The sequence below is a fragment of the Notechis scutatus genome, chromosome 6 (genome assembly GCF_049901735.1).
Source record: "Notechis scutatus isolate UNSWTSFEM ecotype Mainland chromosome 6, rNotScu1.2, whole genome shotgun sequence".
Lineage (NCBI taxonomy): Eukaryota > Metazoa > Chordata > Lepidosauria > Squamata > Elapidae > Notechis > Notechis scutatus.
In genome coordinates, this window is record NC_142014.1 from 64,020,736 (window position 1) to 64,042,062 (window position 21,327).

General features: G+C 41.0%; 1 protein-coding gene across 1 annotated transcript in view; it reads left to right on the top strand.

The window, feature by feature from the left end:
* The first annotated feature begins 1,846 nt into the window (after positions 1-1,846).
* The window catches only part of PKP2 (plakophilin 2), a 71,871-nt gene continuing 52,390 nt past the window's right edge, over positions 1,847-21,327 (top strand). Inside the window, exons 1-3 of the mRNA XM_026695080.2 lie at positions 1,847-2,456; positions 17,793-17,902; positions 19,959-20,614. Of these exons, the coding sequence (XP_026550865.2) occupies positions 2,264-2,456; positions 17,793-17,902; positions 19,959-20,614 (959 nt within the window). The 5' untranslated portion in view covers positions 1,847-2,263. The remainder of the gene's footprint in view (positions 2,457-17,792; positions 17,903-19,958; positions 20,615-21,327) is intronic.

Sequence of the window (21,327 nt, forward strand, 5' to 3'; positions counted from 1 at the left end):
CTTTTCCGGTTGAGTGCTTCTTTGAGGTGGCCATTTCTGACCACCGCTCCTACCGCCTTCGGGAAAGGGAGTTTAACCAGCTGAGGAGGAGAGATGCGGCTCCCCTCGGCCCTGCTGGTGACCTCCCCCCTCTTCACCACCTCTACGGGGTGGCTTAGCCCCGAAGCCAGCTGGCTCGGGGCGCTCCAGCGGCGAGCCCAGGCAGAAATTGCGCACGATCGGGGATTCCTGCCTGCCGCCGAAGCCCTGCAAACCAGAAGGGTTCATGAGTCTGTAGTTTCTTGATTAGGATATTGTTTCTCCTGGATTGTTGGTCTAGTGTTAATCTTGGTGTTAATCTCTGGTCATTTTAATAGGCAATTGCTCCAAAGTTTTCCTAAGGTACTACTTAGTGAGGCTGGCACAAATCCATCAATTGCTCCTTCATATAAAATTGATTTAACAGATTTTTGGTAAACCTGAATTTAGTTGAAACGTTAAGTCTACTAAGTCAGCAGTCAAAGGTCAAGATTTACAGTGGATTCAGGACTGACAGTTTATACAGTAAATGGATAGTGGGATCCCATTACACTAGAAGTGGTGAGACCAGCTAATTTATAGAAGGGTTTGGAAAAGAGCTCCATTACAGAAGACCTGTTTGTCCAACTTCTAGGTGTGCTGTATTTTGTAATTCTCATGGAGAAAGGTGGGAGCGCTATGTTGGGGAAGGTCTAACTTTTAGAGAAGAGGTGGTTATAAGAGGAGAGCCCTGCTACTCTATGGCAGCATTAAAAAAGTGATGGCAACTTTCCTAAGTAACAAAATTTATTAAAACCTTTGGTTCGCTGTGGGGTCCTTGGTGCTCTCTGAGCTTGTAGGTTTTCCTACAGACGTTTCATTACCAAACTAGGTAACATCATCAGTGCATTGATGTTACCTATTTTGGTAATGAAATGTCTGCAAGAAAACCTACAAGTGCATTGATGTTACCGAGTTTGGTAATGAAATGTCTGCAAGTAAACCTACAAGCTCAGAGCGCACTAAGGATCCTACAATTCAACCCTTAGCTTAACCCGGTGAAGAAACAAAAGTGCTCTTGAGGAAGTGCAGGTAGTCCTCCAACTTAGAACAGTTCCCTTAGTGACTGTTCGAAGTTACAACAGCACTGAAAAAAGTTACTTACAACCATTTTGCACATTGCAAACGTTGAACCTGGTCCCACGATCAAAATTCAGATGCTTGGCAACTATTCATGTTTATGACAGTTGGGGGTCATGTGATCACCTTTTGCGACCTTCTGACAAGCAAAGTCAATGGGATAGATTCAGATTCATTCAACAAGCTTGTTACTAAATTCACCACAGCAGTGATTCACTTAACAACGGTGGCAAGAAAGATGGGGCAAAACTCACTTAAGAGCCATGGTTGCACAGTGGTTAGAGTGCAGTACTGCAGGCTCCTTCTGTTGACTGCAATTTGGCAGCTCAAATCTCACCAGACTCAAGGCTGACTCAGCTTTCCATCTTCGCAAGGTCGGTAAAGAGGACCCAGATTGTTGGGGGCAATAGGCTGACTCTGTAAACGGCTTATAGAGAGGGCTGTAAAGCACTGCAAATTGGTATGTAAGTCTAATTGTAATTGCTATTAACCCATGTTTCACACAGCAATAGCAATGTTGGGCTCCATTACGGTGGTAAGTCGAGGACTACCTGTTATTTACACAACCGTAAAACTGCTGCTGGCCTTAGCGTGGGTCATCCCGTTTCAAGGACGAGTTTTCCTCATCTTTCCCAGCAAAGACCCCACTCCCCGCCCCAGACGGGCGCGATGTGCGGGACTTACTCCCGAGTAACGACCCAACGATCCCACTGCCCCTTTTACTCCCGAGTAAGGAGGACAGGCTCGAGTCCCGACCGGCCTCGAAGGAAGGCCTCGATCTCTGGCCTTCTGCAATTTACTTCCCACCTGCCCCGCCACTAGTTTGCAGGAGAATTCAAAGGAGTTCCCGCAGCGCCAGAAGCGACTCGGCGGGCCGGCTGGATGAAAGGCGACGCGCGCCCAAACAGGAGGCGCGGGAGGCGGAGCTGCCCCGCGGGTGCGGCCGGCAGATTCCCGCGGGGTGGGTGGAAAGGAGGGGCCGGCTCTTGCCGCCGCGCTCCTCCGCCAGAAGGTGGAGACTCGCTCAGCCCCTAGGCAGGTCCCTCAGCCCTGCCCAGCCCAGCTCAGTCCGTCCCGGCCGAGCGCGGCCAGTCGCCGAGGTCCGCTCGCTCTCGCCCCAGCCACCATGGCAGTTCATGGCGACCCCGGCTATATCCGCACCGTCTTGGGCCAGCAGGGTTTGGAAGAGCAGGACAGTTCCACGCTCGCCTTGCCGTCGAGGCTGTCAGGCGGGCGAGCCGAATCGCAAAAGTCGCTCCGCATCCAGCAGCAAATCCAGCAGACCTTAGCCCGGAAGAGCAGGAGCTCCCTGGTCAACGGTGAGTGCCTCTGGTCGGCAGGGAAGCGGCTTCCCTGGGCCCTTTTCCGCCTCCCTCCAGCTTTTTCGGTGGAGCGAATGGTTTTGTTGAAAGTTTCCTTTCCCTTCGGCCTTAAGGTGCGAGAAACAATTTTCCTCACGTCTCCCCTTTTCCTCTTTTATTTCACGGGCAGCGTGAGATATATATTTTTTTCCAAAAAATCCCCTCCTTGCGTTTTAAGTTGAGCCCTTGTAAAAACTCCCCACAAAGGACCAGAGAAAGAAACGGATTAAACTTCAGGGAGAGTTTTGTGGGAACAAAAATGTTTGCAGAGTTTTCTTGGTGTGTAAGGTATCTAGTTGAGTACCTGAGTTAGCCTCTTGCAGCAAACAAACTAACTTTCTGAAAGCTTTCTGAAAGCAAACTAACTAACTTTCTGAAACTTTGAAATTTCTGGAAGGATACCGTTGTACAATCTGCAATTTAGCAGGTAACTTTTACAGCTCACCAGCAATCTTGCCATGGCTTTAAAATAGGCTTAGAGAAACGTATGTGAGAACCAACTTGGTGTAGCTGTTAAAGGTACAACAAGCAATAAACTAGGAGTCTGTGAGTTCTAGTCCTGTTTTAGGCACAAACCTAGCTGGGTGACCCCTCTGGCTCAGTCCTAGGAAGGCGGCAATGGCAAACCACTTCTAAAAAAAAAAAACTTGCCAAGAAAATTGCAGGGAAAAACAACAGAGAGAGGGAAGTCTATGGAGAACAAGGCTATTAATGGCTACTAATTGTCCTGTTAATAAAACTATAGGATATTGTATCTCAATTGCTGGGGAACCCAAGCTGTTTTCTTGAGATATACTGTATGTCTCATAATGTTGTGGGAACATTATGCCGGTCTAGGCTGTAGACAAAGCAGCCAATTCTCTAGGTAGATGAATTCATAATTTCTATCCCACTTTCTCTTCAGAAGTTTAAAATAGCCTAGATGATTATCTTCTTCCCATTGGTCTCCCTTCTTAACAAGCCAGTGAGATAGGTCAGGCTGGGAGTCTGATCCAAGTTAGCCAACAAGCTTCTTGGCTGAGAAATTTGAACCCGGGTCTCACTAGAGTAGGTCAATATTCTCAGTTTGTATCTCTATTAACAATACAAACATTGAGGATGTTTTTCCCCTCTGTTCCTCCTTCCTTTTTATGTTTGTCTTCCTCTTTCCCATTTCATATATATTGCTAAGTTATCTTGTCACTGGGGAGTTGGGAAGCATATAAATTTAATAAATCATTATTGTTAACATTGAGGAAGGAGCCAATGTCCATACAAACCACCCCAATTTAAGATGGGTTGTCGCGTTGAGCGACCGGTCTGTTGTTTCGATCTTCTGGTTGATTGCTGAATTCCTCTCAGAACGGGACCCTCGCAAGGGTGAGATACAGAGAAGCCCTCGCAAGGGCGAAGTTTGGCAAAAGCAGGACCCTATCCAGGGTGAGTTTAAAAGTGATTGCAAAAGCTAAAAGAAAAAAGAACACAAGACGAAGATTTCTTTAGGTGAGACAGCGCATTGCCTGGGGCAGATGGAATTGTCCCAGTTGAGCCTGAGACAGATGGATTGTTCAGGCTGCCAGCTTGCTCTACGCTGTGCTCTTTTATTGTGCTGATTCAAAGAAGGGGGGTGAGGGATTACAGAAAGACAAAGAAGTTACAAACTTTATCTTTGAGTCCAGGCTACAAGTGATACAAGTAACGAACTTTCTGACTGATAAACATATTTTACCGAATACACATCTTTTATCTGACACAGACCTCAGTGTTAATCTTATCAACTTCAGCTTCTTCCTGTCAGTTTGGTGAACTTTGCTCTGAGAGGTATACGTGCTGAGCAGGATTTCTCTTATGGAAAAATACTGAGACAGAATAGCCACAATGGGTTATTTAGGTCATTGCAAATAACATTTTTAGATCTAGCAGGATGGACCGTTTTCAAATTTATAGTACACTATAGTACATTAAATCTTGCATAAGGTCAACTGATAAAAATCTGTTGTAGAATACATGCAATTACACTGCATTGCAAATTTTACTGCTTGCTATTATATATTTAAAAGAGAAGACAAAGTTAGAGATACTGAAAATCTGTGCCCATCTTTATAATGAAATAATAAAAAACCTCAGTGTTAAAAATATTTCATGTTTAATGTTTCATCACACATTACATTCTGTTCTATGATAAATACAGTATCAGAAATAAAAGATTATTTTACTATTATTGGAATGGAGACCCCAACGTATCACTTATCAGTTGTGATCACTAAGCCTACAAAAGCTTTGCACAATTAACATAAAAAGTTTTCAGCCTAGGCTTTTATACAATCATTAAAATAATTCACTTTTCCAATCCTATACAGGAAGTCCTTGACTTATGAACACAATTGAGCCCAAGATTTATGATGTTAAATGAAAGATTTGTTAAGTGAGATTTGCCCCATTTTATGACTTTTCTTGCCACGGTTGTTAAGGGGATTCATTGAAACTGTTAAATTAGTAACCCAGTTGTTAAGTGAATCTGGCTTCCCCATTGACTTTGCCTGTCAGCAGCTCACAAAAGGTGATCATGTGACCACAGGACACTGCAATTGTCATAAATACGAACCAGTTGTCAAGTATCCAGATTTTGATCCCGTGACCACGGGGATGCTGCAACGGTCATAAGTGTGAAAAAGATCATAAGTCACTTTTATCAATCCCGTTGTAACTTCAAACAGTCACTAAATGAACTGTTGTTAGTTGAGGACTACCTGTATAGTAATAATTTTAACTGTTATTACAGTGATCCATATTTCAAAGATCTAGTCATGGAGCCCTGGGAATGCTGGTAGTTCTTTGATATTAAGTTGAAAAAGACTGGAACAGCAGAATCATATTAACACCATTCAACAAAGTGGCTTTTATCGCTACCCAAAATTGGGGTGACTTGTGTGTTTTCTCTCTTGGGCATCCTCAGGTGAACCTTCACTTGTGCAGTTGTGAGCACCATCTTGACTTTTTGATGTCCCTTGTTGATCCTTTCCCGTTACTCTTTTCCATGGCCGTGTATGGATTTTATGTGCAAAAGGAAAATACTAACTTCTTTAATTTTCCCCCATATCACTCCACCCAATTACTCAAAAAGAGACCATATTAATCAACGAAGTCATCAGATTCTTCCATGCTGCCTTGACGTTTTAGTATTGAGAAATCAAGTGATATGTGTTTGAAATATATAAAGCAGGCCTTTGAGGGCAAATTCATTTGAAGTTGTTTGATATTATCTCTTGGCAAATATTATTTTTGATACTTGGTATGTATTTAGTATGAATGCTTCAGTAAAGAAATCGGAGGTTGCTATTTTCATAACCACACTAAAAACAATGTATGGTATAGAATTGCATGAAGCGTGATTTGTCAACAATCGCGTACGGAATATTTTTATCACTCCTTCTTATTCAAATGTTTAAAGACTTCTTTTTTTCAAACTCTTTGAAGCTCTGACTCTTTCATTCAAGAATGGAAGTTTGTCTGTTTCTCTAAAGGTAGAGACTGAATGTTCCCCCAGGGTGACAAGCTTATGACTAATGTCTTTCACTAGATAGTTCTCCAGTCAATCCAAGTATATCTTAGATACACTCCTTGGCCTGAAGGTATCAACTATAAATTAACCTACCTCTCTTTCTCATGTTTTATATCTTTACAACATAGGTAATTGTAAGATTTCTGCATAGTATATAGCAGTAGTAGACAGCTATGGCCCTTTTATGACCTGTGGACTTCAAACTCCTAGAATTCCTGGGATGCTGGCTCAGGAATTCTGGGAATTGAAGTCCACAGTTGTATAGTTGCCCACCTCTGGTAAATAGGCTATTCCACTGGCTTTATCAGCCTCCTGGGTTGCTAGGAAACGTTGAAATTTATGTTTCCTTGCTTGTTCAGACCAGAGATGGATAAAAAGGTAGCCAAAATGTGTGTCAAGACCTATAGACTTAGATGACAAAACTCACTGCTCCCTGACAGGAACAAGACATGTTCCCTAATTCCCTTTAATTGTGAAGTTGAGATAAATTTGTTTTACGATTTTAGGTTTGGAGTTATTTTATGCAACTGTATGCCATTTTGTATGTGTGTAAGATATCATCACTAACCAAAATGAAGCAATATTGATTGATTGATTGATTGATTGATTGATATAGATTATTCCAGGTTGTAGGAAGAATTCCCTTCTCTTTGCAATATTGCAAAGAAAGAGAGTCTTTGCTTTTACTATTTTGCAAACTGGACTTGGTTTGTTATGGTTTTTCACTGAAGTTTCCTTCTTGGTTCTTATTGTTAGCTTGTATGTCATTTGAATGTCAGATTAATCTTATCCCAGTTTAATTACCCAATTACAGGACAATTTTCACTTAGCTTCAGTGCATATTAAATCATTGGGATTCAGGATGTTGTTTGAATTCTTCTAATGGGTAATTTATTTAATGAAGTAGGGTTAAAGACAACATGGCTTAGGACAATGCGTGATCCAAGTTATCTCTTAAATTAACTTACATTGTAGTGTTTTTTTCTAAAGACAGAACAAAGTGGAAAGGGAAGGACTCATGATTATGATCAGAAGTTCTCAGAAGAATGTTGAGCTACTAAACTTTTTTTAAAACATTAAAAGCTGAGATTTCAGGAACTAGTTTTTAGACAGTGGTTGATCCAATATTAAGATTTGAATGATACGTTATAATTAATCCAAAGCCATGTACATCACAGTGAATGGATCTAATGTATGATACTCAATCCAGTATAAAAATTTATACTATGATTTCTTAAAGGCTCTTAATTTCTCACCACCACCAGTCAAATACTGTGTGGGAAGTCTTTTTTTATCGTTGCATTAGTAGAAGAAGCTTACCTTCTTTCTTCACTGACATTAGTCTACTGCCTTAAGAATTTCAGCCAGCATTTAGTTCACAAAAGCATTTTTTTTAAATGCAAGACACTGAGCTTTTATCAACTCTCTCCTGAGCTTTTACAGTAGTCTGTCCTTTATTTGCCTTTTATTTAATACGATGCTTTTGAATTGTGCATTTCTTACTGCAACAGTAAGTGGAAATGCTTTAAGTAAAAGGATTATCTATTGGCTCATTTCCCAATGGATTTATTTGAAAGTGTGAGTGTTTAAGAAGCACAGGACCTATCCACCAGTGGATTTCTTAAAGGAACATGTAGCTGCCTGAAGGCAAGAACTATAAATATTAATAATAACTGTCAATCAATTCTGGAAGTAACTACAGAAGAGGCAGGCTTAATGTTACAATGACTCCAGAATATACTGTATTAACTGGGGTTATAGATATGAACTCAAGAGTTTTATCTGCATCTACTAAGATTTCCATTAAATTATATATATTTTTAATTTAGCCAAAGACGTAGGAAAGTAAATACATGGTTACTTTAATCAATTAAATTATGGATAAGTTCAGGGGAATCTGCAGAGAGAGAACGATCCAATTCTGCAAGATTAAGGGTGCAGCTTAATCATCAAAGCTCTGTATTTTCTGGAAAGTACTGAGACATTTCAATATTGGCATTCTTTGTGATTCTTCTTGCCTATAAAACTTGATACAGATAATCATTAACTTAAGGCCAGAACTGAGAGCAGTCACCAAGCAGCGTGATTGTAAAATAGCCACACCTGATTTTGCAACGCTTTTTGCTGCAGTTGTAAATGGTGATCATGTGACCCTTAGGATGCTGCAGTTGTCACCAATACATACCAGTTTCCAAGCACCCAAATTTTAATCACATCACTGTGGGAGTGCTGGGCTTGTCATAAGTACCAGTGCAATGGTCATAAGTGCAAGAACTAAGTCATAAATCCCTTTCTTTGAACAGCTAACATAAATGAAAACAAATATAGGTGCTTCTCGACTTACAACAGTTTGTATAGTGACTTTTCAAACTTACAACGGCACTGAAAAAAGTGACTTATGACCACGTTTCCCACTTATGACCTTTGCAGCATTCCCATGGTCATGCGACTTACATTCGGATGCTTGGCAACTGGTTCATATTTATGACAGTTTCCGTGTCCCAGAGTCATCTGATCAACTTTTGTGACTTTATGACAAGCAAAGTCAATGGGAAATCCAGATTCACTTAACCATCGTTTTACCAATTTAACAACTGCAGTGATTCACTCAACAAAGGTGACAAGAAAAGTTGTAAAATGGGGCAAAACTCACTTAGCTTTGCCCCATTTTACAATTTCTCACTTAGCAATGTAAATTTGGGACTCAACTGTGGTCACAAGTTGAGGACTATCTGTGGTCATAAGTTGAGAACTACCTGTAGCAAAGAAAAGTAAGTTGCCTGTTTTGTGCCATCCAGAGGGTATAATTGTCAATCGATACAATCAAGGGAACAGAAATCCATTTATTTATATTGTTGTGCATTGACGTAACTTTGTGAATAATTCTCCATTGTTTGCAAGACTCCAGAGTAAAGATTGTTGAAAAACATGTCTTTATCTGAGGCTGAGCATGGTTGAAATTGGCATTTGGCTCGTAGGTGGAAATAAATCTGGTAGAAAGATATAGTATAAATCTCTTATTAGAATATACCTGTAACTGAGAAAGTTTAAGATCAGTTTGATTTTCTGTGAAACATTTGCAATTTATGTTTAGTGGCAACAGCTTTTTGTTTCCTTGTCGCTTTTTCTATCTTTTAATTTCAGATCATTTTGCATTGTTGAGAAACTGTTTTCTGGAGACTATAATATCCATACAGTAATTCCTCTAAATGCTAGAGTAAATGTTTAAAGAACTGTGTAGCGATTGAAGTTCCTTAATACAGGAACTTCATAATTATACATTAAAGTGTGCTTTATTGCACATGTATCCCTTTGAAGTTAAAAGAAGTTTGACCGGAATGTAAGACCTGCAATTCTCAAAAGTGATCATCTGTTCAATGGAGTCTGTTTCAGGGATTTCTTTATATAGCAATGAATTTTCATAGAAAGAAAAAAAAATCTGCATTGTTCTTTAGTTCTTTTCCTGCAGAGTTCTTCAGTTTCTAAAAGAGAGGCACTGGACTTCATATCTGACATTGTTAATTTTCTACATAAGGAACAAAAGGGTTCTGTTTTGTATGAACAATTAATTTCAAATTTACTTGAGCAAATAGGGCATATAATTCCATGGGGATTATGCAATTTAGAAATTAATTACATCAATTATTTTGGATGTTGCTCTGTTTTCTTTGGTACAGATTTTTTTCTCTTCCAATATCTCTCTGTTGAAAATTAATTTTTTAAAGGGAGTGTTTTAAATATACTTTATTATGTTAAATAAACTGCAGATGAAATATAAGATGGTGCCTTATTTTTCTTGGAACATTGGAATGTTTATAGATCAACCAGGCTTCAATTATTAATAAATAATATATTTTGCCAACAAATCCATCTAACTGAATAGTTGAAAAATACATTTTCTTGTTTATAGAATTATAGGTCAAGGGACTTGATTTCATGACCTCAAATATGTGGGCTAAGAAGAATGAAGGAAATGAAAGCAAGGAGAGAATATTATTGAAGACATTCAACAACTGGAAAATAATGGATCTGGTTTTGTTGTTAAGTTTAACAAGCAAAGTTTGAAACCTGGACAAATTTGGGCTCCTGAAATTGAAACTTTTTTTAAAATAAAATTTTTATTTTTATATTTTAAAACATCTCTTTTGGTGAACAATGTGGTTCCAGGTTTTTACATTTCAATACAAACATGGCCTTAGTTACTTACATATTCATCTTTCCTATTCAATTTCATATCATATCATTACTTTTCCCATTTTCCTTTAAATATTCTCAAATATTCTTATATTCATCACACTTATTTTATCCATTACCAATTCATATCATAACTTACTGAAATTGAAACTTAATGGCAAAATCCCAACATCAAATCCTTATTAGAGTACTTGATTTCACCATGTAGCTGCTGTTTGTTGGAATATTATAAGCTAACCATTTTGTGAGGATCCTAATGATAGACTGCTGGTTTTCTAACTCTGAAGATGAGGCATCCAGCTTTAAACTGATAAGATCCCTTCCTTTTTACTTTGAAATCTAATCTAATCTAGCCTTTGTTCTAAATAATTGCTTTTCCTCTGAGTGAGAGGAAAATAAATAAAGGAAGGATTTCTGGCACTAACTGATTTATAGTGACACAAGCTCTCCAAGATTGGAAGCTGCTTCATCTGATGAGACAGATACTAGTCCGTCCGGTCGTCGTCGTCCCCGCCCCCCCCCCAAAAAAAAGTATTCAGGAGATAGTATTGGTATATAAAGAAAGTTATCCAAGTTTTATGCAACGAGTTATCCAAGACCCCATTTACTGGATGCTAAATGCCATGAACCCAGATGAGTTTGGGGTAACCCAATGATTAGATCAGATGTAAGGCCTTGAGAAACTATCTACTAATTTGTAAATGAATTGCTAAACTGGAGTGGCTCAACTATCAAGACAGGCAAAGCCTTGGTGTATTTGTAGGCAAACACATCTGCTTATGTTTAAATTAGATCAGGGTAGTTTTATCCAGGGACACGGTGGCTCAGTGGCTAAGATGCTGAACTTGTCAATCAGAAAGGTCAGCAGTTCCGTGGTTCGAATCCCTAGCACCGTGTAACAGAGTGAACTCTAGTTACTTGTCCCAGGTTCTGCCAACCTAGCAGTTCGAAAGCATGTAAAAATGCAAGTAGAAAAATAGGGACCACTTTGGTAGGAAGGTAACAACGTTCCGTGCGCCTTCGGCATTTAGTCATGACCACGGAGACGTCTTCGAACAGCGCTGGCTCTTCGGCTTTGTAACGGAGATGAGCGCCGCCAGAGATGGGATCCGACTGATAGAACTACTGGTTCTGCTGCTCTGCGTTGCGTGCACATGCGTGAGTCACACGAGTGCTATTTACAACCGGCTGAGCTGCCCGGACAGCTGAGCAGCGCTGCATGCAAGTGCGTAGTGGTTGAAAAAGCCCTTTTTTCCTGCTTTTTCAACCGCAGCTGTGTCGCACAAAGCAGCAGCTGTGGTTGAAAAAGCAGGAAATGAATGACAGATAAGTGCCCAGGCGGGTGAGTGGGCCAAAAGAGCAGCAGACATAGAACCAGTTCTATGTCTGCTGCTCTTCAGAGCTATCGGTTCTACAGAGGTGGACAGAACCGGTAGAAACCCACCCCTGAGCACTGCCCCCAAGAGCCGGAAACAACTAGCACATATGTGCGAGGGGAACCTTTATTTTTACCTAGTTTTATGCAGAGAAGGAAAAATATGGATTGAAGGATGAATGAGGCCTCTGTGGCAAGAGTCTGCTTCTGTTTCCCTTGACGTTTGAACCTTGAAACAATGCAAATAAAGCATCTTGATTGTTTTGTTTTGAGTATATCCTATGTAGACTTGTTTGAGTAATTAATATGCAGCTCCCCTTAGCTTTATTTTCATAAGGGAGTTTCCATCGAGATTCACTCTAATGCCTCTCACCCAAATCTTATGGTTTCTGCTCTGGCAAAGAGATTAAAATTCTTTTAAGAGTAATTAATGGGTCCTTTAAATAGTTGCCCCAACAACATGGCATATTTTCCCTGTTATTGCAGGTTCTCATCGCTGACCACCTTTATTAATTAGAGGTAACCGGATTAGGAGGTTGTATAGCACTTGTGAAAAGGAATTTGGGCGTTTTGCATACAGCAGATGTCCATTTGTGTATGATCAGCAACATAATCCTCACTGCAATGGGATGTAATGGAAGGAAGAGAGCAGTTGTAACTCAGGCACTTCTTGAAACTTTAAATACTGTTTGCGTGCAAAATTCTTGCAAACTTTTGTATGACATTAAGATACAGAAAGATTTTTCAAAAACATCACTGGAGACTTACCATTGTTGTGCCTAGAACTAGAACTAGCATCATGTATCCCAAATTAAAACTTTTGAAAACACGAAAGTGTAAATAAAAAAACCTTCATGAAAGAGCCAAATTTTCTAGATTTCTTCTAGGCTCTTGTAGTTCTAATTAGATTTCAACCACTTTCAAAATCTCTCTCTCTCTCTGTCCCTCCCTCCCTCCCTCTCTCTCTCTCTTGCTGTGACCTTCAACATTCCTTCTGTTCTTGTTTAAATTAAAACTAAAACATCTAGTGAGGGAAATCACATCACCATAGTATTTAATCTTCTCCAAAACTTTTAATGAAGTAATTTTTTTCACTTCTGCTATACATTTTGGGCATATTACTACCGTGTTTCTCATATAATAAGTCCGGGTCTTATTTTTTGTTTGAGCCGGCTAGGTCATCTTTTCGGGGGTGAATAAATTTCTTTCTCCCCCTGGCGCACCCTCACCTAGGGTGCCCCGCTGGCAGCTATGCCTTGCCACTAGCCACTCCGAACAGCCAATCATGGTGGAGGGTGGAGGGCTCCCTTACCCCCACCAAGTGCTGAAGACCTGGGTCAGCGGGTGGGCGAGGGTGTCTGCCGGCAGCGTTTCAGCCGCTTCTCAGGCCTCCGTAGCTTCCACGGTTCCCACCGGTGCTGGCACCTCTCTCGCCAGCACCGTCTCCAACAACAGCGTCTGAGTCACTCCCGCTTTTCCCCCATCCCCGTAAACAACAGGAAAAAAACATTTTGAGGTACCTGGGAGTGCCGCACGCTGCATTTTGGTTTAATCCCGAGCGGTTGGGTGGGCATGAAAAGAGCCGAGCGAGCATCTCTGCTGCTGCTACTACCCTTGGTGCTCCAGCCTCGGGCTCTGCAAGTTTGCAAAAGTCCTGGTGTGCAGCCCGTTCCTGCATTCCAAGCGCCCAGGCTGAGCTGCAGATGTCCCTCTCTCGCCAGCACCGTCTCCAATAACAGCGGCAGAAGCAGCAGCGGGAACCGTGGAAGTTACAGAGGCGGCTCCCCCACCCAAGAAGCGGCTGAAATGCTTCCATGGTTCCCGCCACTGCTGCTGCTGTTGTTGGAGATGGCGCTGGCGAGAGAGGGACAGCTGCAGCTCGGCCTGAGGGCTTGGAATGCAGGAACAGGCTGCGCACTAGGACTTTTGCAAACTTGCAGAGCCCGAGGCTGGAGCACCAAGGGTAGCAGCAGCAGAGACTCTCGCTCGTCTCTTTTCACGCCCCCCAGCCGCTCGGGATTAAACCAAAACACAGCGTGCGGCGCTCCCAGGTACTTCAATGTTTTTTTTTCCTGTTGTTACGGGATGGGGGAAAAGCAGGAGTGACTCAGACGCTGTTGTTGGAGACGGCGCTGGCGAGAGAGGTGCCAGCACCGGTGGGAACCGTGGAAGCTACGGAAGCCTGAGAAGCGGCTGAAACGCTGCTGGACATCCATGCCGACGCCGCCCGCCTGCTGACCCGGGTCTGCAGCAAAGGCGCTTGGTGGGGGTAAGGGAGCCTTCTGTGCTCCACCATGATTGGCTATTAGGAAGCGGCTGATGGTGAAGCCTAGCTGCCCGCGGGGCACTCCTAATGGCAAGTTCACCCTGCCTCCCCCCCCCAATTTCGCATGTTTTAAACTAGGCCTAAATTTGGGGGGAGGGGCTTAATTTCATTTTATGCCTAGAAAACATGCTGGGTCTTCCTATGGGGGGGGGCGTATTGTTGGAGAAACATGGTACCTGCGCTCAAGAATCTCACAACTCACATAAACACCAGTATTCCAGTTTAATCAACTGAGTTTGATATGCTGGAGACCTTAGGGTGAGACACTCAGCCTGAGAGAATGATTAAAAAACAAATTAGAACAGAAATCTGATTGCAACCAAAGAAATACAGTAGGACAGCTCAAATATTTCAATATTTCAGGAATGCAATACAAAATGGGGTCCCTACCTCTCACATTTTCTGCAGAAATGCTTAACTTTCCAGATATGGGTAAAGAATTTCATTACTCCACAATTCTGTCCTACAGTTTATCTGCCATATGTTTCTTCTAATCTACACAATTTGGTGGTGGTCTCGGGAGACTGGGAAGGAAGATTAAGGAATGCTTGCTCTGGTTGTAATTGAAAGATTCCAGACCATGACAAAGTAATGGAGGATCAATAGCTGGAGTCAATGTAAAATAAATAAAAGTTTATTGATGCAAGAGACAGCCAGACTGTACCATAATTCAAGAATGAGCAGGCGCATTCTTATGGGAACAGTTTTTTTCAGTTTAAAGATAATGGTGCATCTGATTTGTGGATGGCTTATGTCCTGTTTAACCATGCTGCAGAATTCTAAGTGAAGGCATTATTTATTTTAGGAGTGGGAAACCTATGAACTTTCTGCTGGTCTGAAATACCAATGTTTCGTGTCCACTCAGACTCCCTGAGATCATGTTGAGCTCAAATATTTAGCAAAAGGTCCACACAATTTTAAATCTGTAATCAGTCTAAGATATCAGAGAGTCAGGGTGCCAAATGACCCTCAAAATAGATGAGCTTATATGTCAATATTTTAGGGGCCAAGATGTATTTAAGCCTCAGTGGAGATTAGGCTGAAATCTAGTTCAATAGTTGGTCATACAATGGGGTATATCTAACACAGCTGACTTCAGTACAATATTTACAAACATAGACACCATTGATCATTTAATACATGACCTTTGCCCTGTAGATCTTAATAACTGTCATGCTTGTTAGCATTGCAACATGCAAAACAGCATTTGCAAAATGATGCCCCCTCTCTCTCAATTCAAACTTATCTTTCCTGAATGTTAAGGCAAAGAAGAAATTTAACCCACAAAGGATTTAAACTGATTAATGCTGATAGTGAGAATTAGTTTTTTTAAAAATGCCATGATAGACAAGAAAGGCATTTTCCCTACAGTAAGTGGCAAACATCCTGAGATATATCCTCAAACCACTTGGCTTGGAATGTAGAATTGCTGTGGCATCTGCAAACATAGAATTGAATTATGTTTATCTGCCTGCCTGCCTACTATCTATCTATCTATCTATCTATCTATCTATCTATCTATCTATCTATCTATCTATCTATCTATCTATCTATCTATGATAAGAAAGGGAGGAATTCTTTTGACAAGGCTTTAACAAATGAAATAAGTGCAAAGAATACATGTATCTTTGTTTCACCTTTTCTGGATTGGTATATGGCAGGAGTGGTGATCAGACCTGGTTAGCTACTGGCTACCATCTGTAATTTTTAAAAAACCAAATCAAATTCAGCTTTTTCCATGTTTGAATTCAAGTTCCCAACAGGCAATTCAAGAACCAAGGACAGCTAAAATAAAGAGCAGCAGTCATAAAATAATTGTAAAAATTTCTTTTACTTTGGAGAGCTGTGCGCCCCAAGACTAATCTTAAAAAAACATAAAAGGAAGAATATGAATCTTAAAGTTGTCCTTAAGCAGTTCTTGGATAGCAGTTCTGGACAGCAAACAAGTTATATGTAAAATGACTTCTCTATTTATGGAGAATCAACTGTGGTTTCTACATTTGTATTTATAGAAATAGGCTGAGATACATTTTACACAAGTTTTTGTTTAGTACTGTAAGGAAAGTTTTCCAAGTATGGTTACTTTGTTATTTCTGATCTCACTAATACAACATAAAAACAGTGTAATCATTTTTTTGTTTATTGATAGAAACCTACCTGGTGGGACTTCCAGATTCTCTGAATGCTGTTGTAATATTAAATTTCAAAAGTAGTGCCATAAACTTCTGTGCTTCAGTTTTACTATGCAGAAACACATTTTGCAAGTGTTACTTGATGTTTATTCTTGTATTTTTCCTTATAACTGTACAGTGTTCCCAGTTTTAGTTCAGAAAAGATAGGGTGTTCCACTACTGAAGTTTGAAGTCCGTTTCATTAAAGCAGCTTTAAGTGGCTTTTGAACTTCCTATTGCTATTGATAAAATGAACGTAAGATGAAACTGTTGGAAATGTAACTACGCACAAGGAACATATTTTCACATGTGGTGGACTTGCCCATGTGCTCAGAAATTTTGGAGAAATATTAGAAATTGGATTTTAAATATAACAAAACAAAATTTAAAACTTGAACCCGAAACCTTTCTGCTAAGTATGATAGATTCAAACATGGAGAAAAAATATCAATATTTAATTTTGCATATCATAACTGTGGCTAGAATAACCTATGCACAATCTCAGGACACTACAACTGTGACAAACATATGCTGGTTGCCAAGTGCTGAAATTTTGATCATGTGAGCATGGAGATGCTGTGATTATTTTAAGCATCAGGGCCAGTCATAAGTCACCTTTTTAAAAAATTGTTGAAACTTTAAATAGTCACTAAATGAATGGTTGTAAGTTGAGTATTACTTGTATTATTCTTTTTATTTCTCATTAATCCTGGTTTAGCTTTCCAGCTGATATAATTCAGCAGCCTCAAATCTACATTCACAGGTAGTCCTCAACTTACGAATAAGTTAAAAAAATTGTTAAATGAATTTGTCCCCTGTTACGACTTGACTTGCCACGTTTGTTAAGCAAATCACTGGCATTGTTAAATTGGTAACACCATTGTTAAGTGAATCTGGGTTCTCCATTGACTTAGCTTCTCAGAAGGTTGCAAAATGACTCCTGAATACTGCAACCGTCATAAATATGAGTCAGTGCATCCAGGGGTGGGATTCTACCAGTTCGCACCTATTCGCTAGAACCGGTTGTTAACATTCTAAGCAGTTCGGAGAACTGGTTGTCAGAAGAAATTACTGGCCTAATCCTGTAAGGAAGGCAGGAAGGAAACATTCTGGTGTTGCTTACAGAAACTGCCTCTCTGTTAACCCTTATTACATTCTTGGCAGGACTAGACTTCCTGTCTCAGGAACGCGTCTCTGGAGTTTTTTCCCTCCTTTGCTGGTACTTTGCTTGTGTGGAGTGACCATTCAAAGGTACAATGGCACTGAAAAAGTGACTTATGACCATTTTTCACACTTACGACTGTTGCAGCATCCCCACAGTCATGAGAGGCCAGGCGAGGAGATGCGTGCCTCGATGTGAGTGATATTGAGTTGGCCACACCCAGCCAATACATGACCACCAAGCCATGTCTACCCTATTCACATGACCACCAAGCCACACCCACCACCTAAGCCATACCCACAGAACTGGTTTGTTAAAAAATTTGAATCCCACCCCTGAGTGCATCTGAATGTAAATCACGTGACCATGGGGATGATGCAATGGTCATAAGTGTGAAACGTGGTCATAAGTCACTATTTTCAGTGCCATCGTAATTTCAAACTGTCACTAAATGAACTGCCATAAGTCAAAGACCAATTGTGTTACATGATTTACTGAAAGCTTATTTTTCCTGCATTTCTACAGGAGGTTTGCATCGGGCTAGCAGCGTTCCAGAGTATGTATATAAAGACGCAGTGGAAACAGACTTTGCTTCAAGACCATTTTTTGCAACATCCTATTCTCAGTCTCATCAGGTGAGAAGGCTTTAATAATGAAGGTTTATACGAATGTAGATTAGGTCTTATTTAGCTGCTTGAGTGGCAACTTGTTATAAGTGAGAATACCTATTAGGTTTTTCTCAGGTTTTGCACTTAAAGTGCAAAGATCTTTTCACCATTATTACAAATTCAGCCAAGCTTTTATATTAGTATCTATTGGTTTTAATCTTAGCTTCCTTAAGATGTGTTGACTTCAACTCCCAGAATTCCCTCGCCAGTGAAATAAAAATATGTGGTCCCCCTCCCCCCAAACCTCATCCAGTCTCCTCTCCTTTCCATTCCTTCTCTCTCAACCCATTTCTCCCTTTGCTCAAAAAATATTAAATTAGCCTCCATTTGATATCAGAGGAAACTATTTTGGAGCTTCATTGCAATGCAGGGTTTTAAAAGGGGAGGTCTCCATAGTTGGGAGAAATATCTGTAGTTCAGTGGTTTCTAGTAGCATGTGTCTTCTAAACCAGGAGTGTCAAACGTCACGTGACACATAGGGACTTTTCCCCTCTTCGCTAAACAGGATGGGGCGGGGCCAGCATGTGATGCATCCAACCCACGGGCTGGGAGTTTGACAGCTCTGTTCTAAACAGTTCCCTGATATCATGTGTTTGTTTCAAGGGTATGTTTGCTGTTGGAATAGGAAGGCACAAATTCAGTAGCTGAACACAGGTAGTCCTCAACATACAATTAGTTGCTTAGCAGCCGTTCAAAGTTACAACAGACCCCAAGAGATAATTACTCCCTGGATTTGAGTTTTGATGTTCGCCCCTCCTCCCATGGTCTCATGTATACATTTTAGTCCATATTTAGAGTTGTTTGTAGCACCCCACAGTCACATGACCATGATTTATTATGTTTGTTATGGAAACCAGCATTTTCTTCCAAATTCCAGCAATAACGCCCCATCGCAAACAATGGGTTTGCTGAACAACCACTGCAAAAAGGTTGTAAAATTGGGTCTGGTCACACGGTAATCCACTGTATGACCTTCACAACTTCCAACCAAAATTGTGGGCTCACTTACAGTTGTAAGTCGAGTACATTGGAGAAATTTGGTTACTCAGTCTTATGTGCACTTATTTAGTGTTAAGGCATACTTGACTTCTGAATAAACACGTGTAGGACTGCATTGTTAATTGCCCACTTTGCTTGCAAAACTTGACTCCTTCTATTCATTATTAGCAAATAGTACATGCTGTGATTAATGGACAGAAAGAAATATTATTTTATAACAATAATCATTTCAAATTGTACAAATGAATTACTATCCTAGCTATATAGCCATACCAAGATAGAATCAAAACAGAGATATTTTAAAGAGAAAAAAAAAAACTGCTTTCCCATATAGTCTCCCTAGCAGGAAGAAATTTAATCCTCATATCAGGCTCTGGGGCTTCTGACTGTACAAAAGCCAAGAAGTATTTTTTCTTTGTTATTATATTTTCCAGGCATAGCGTGGATCCTGTAGACTCAAACATCTTGCTTGGATTAAATTGTATGCCCCAGTTTTAATTACAATGTCTGCATTTATGTAATTGCTTGCTTTGCCTTGTTATTTCTCCACTAGCAGTAATCTACTTTGCACCTGCCTAATTCCTCATGTAGAATTAAAAATTGTTTCATCTATTTTTCATGCAAGGTTACAACAATTAGGTTACACTGGGAAGGGAAGAATAGGAATGTAATATAAACCTATGAGGAAACAGCAAACCATGTTTTCTGTTTGGTACAAGGTAACTGAAATAACCTTGAAAATGATTGTGGCTGTTTGTAGAGAGTAGTAATTGAATCTTGTAGGCATGACCTTCACACATAATCACATTCCATAAAAAACACTGCATATAGAATGATGAAAGCTGAATGCAAGAAAAACGGGAATCAAAAATAGGATGGTCTTTGCAGTCCTGCACTTGTACATTCAGAGGAATGATGGGTGGACTTTGGGTTCCCTTTCACCTACCTAATGGAATTCTTTGGGGTAGCCATTATCTCTCAAATAATCAATTTCAAATAACTTTTACTTTGTTTGCTTTGACAGACTGGCTCCCAAAGTAGCTATGAAAATGGCTGGGGTCCTCGCAGCCTCCCTTACAACTACAGGGCAATGGAAGAAAGGTTCCACAGGCAGCCTTTGAAAAGATTGGAGGTTTCTCCAGAGAGCAGCCCCGAGAAGCCATTTCTCTTCCATGCTGACATGCGCTATAACAGGGCTTTAACAGTTCGACAGAATGAGACCAAGAGATCCTGCGCCTTGCCACCGAGATATGCTCGCTCTGAAATCCTTGGCTACACAAGCCGCAGTGCTTCAAGCAGAGGGCCCAGGCAGTTCTACATTGGGCCAACCAATGAGACCATGGTGGACTGTATACCTTTCAGTGCAGGAGTGCCACTGTATCAGCGTGTGGGGAATAGCCGGAGTATGACCAATCTTTTGGAGAAGGAGAATTACCTCACTACTGGGGCTGCAGTGGGCCAAGTCAGATCTTCTTTGCATTCCCAAGTTGGAACCCAGCATAGGCATTCGAGCTGGCATCAGCACACCGTCAGAGCCCAGAGCACGAAAGAAAACTCCCCGTCAACTACATTCGCTGAGGCAGGTGGGAAAAGGATGACAATGACCGCAGCTATGGCCGCTGCTGGAGCAAGTGGCACCATTGAGCATGAAAGGGTATCTGCCAGCAGATCTCAAGAAGGGTATGTCTTTGAAGATGCACCACTATTAGCAATGCCCAGGACCAGGCGTGTCAAACTCAATTTCATTGAGGGCCGCATCAGGATTAGGTTTGAACTTGGGAGGTGGGGCTGGTGGGCATGACCAGCTCAACGTTACTCGTGTTGGGAGTACCCAAGCTCCATTTTCACTGCAGGAGGCCACCACGGCCGAAAATGGAGCTTGGGAGGCAATGTTCCTGAGCTTCATTTTTGCTGGCAGAGGCCCTGTGGGCCGGTCTGTTGCTATTTCCAGGGAGGCCCCGCGGGCCAGATCTAAGCATCCTGCAGGCCGGATCCAGCCCATGAGCCTTGAGTTTGACACCCCTGCCCAAGACTATTCACTTGGCGATAGTGCACTTTCAGTTCACATCAAAGCAGTATATAGAACATAAAGATCCTTTAGTCCTCCAAACATTGAACACTATGTTAGTTAGAATTATGAACTGTAATTCCCAGAAACTCAGTTCCTATGACCAATAGTGACGGGTTCTAGGAAATGTAGTTTAGAAACATCTGAAGGACCGCAGATGTACTCCACCTATCTGGCATATGATACATATTATATCCCCCTGGGCAGCAGAATTATGTCCACAATCCTTGCTTCTGCCTTCATGTATGTTCACTTTTGAAGTGCATAGTACAGTGAGTCTGACTTTTCTACAGTAGCAATAGCACCTAGACTTATATACCACTTC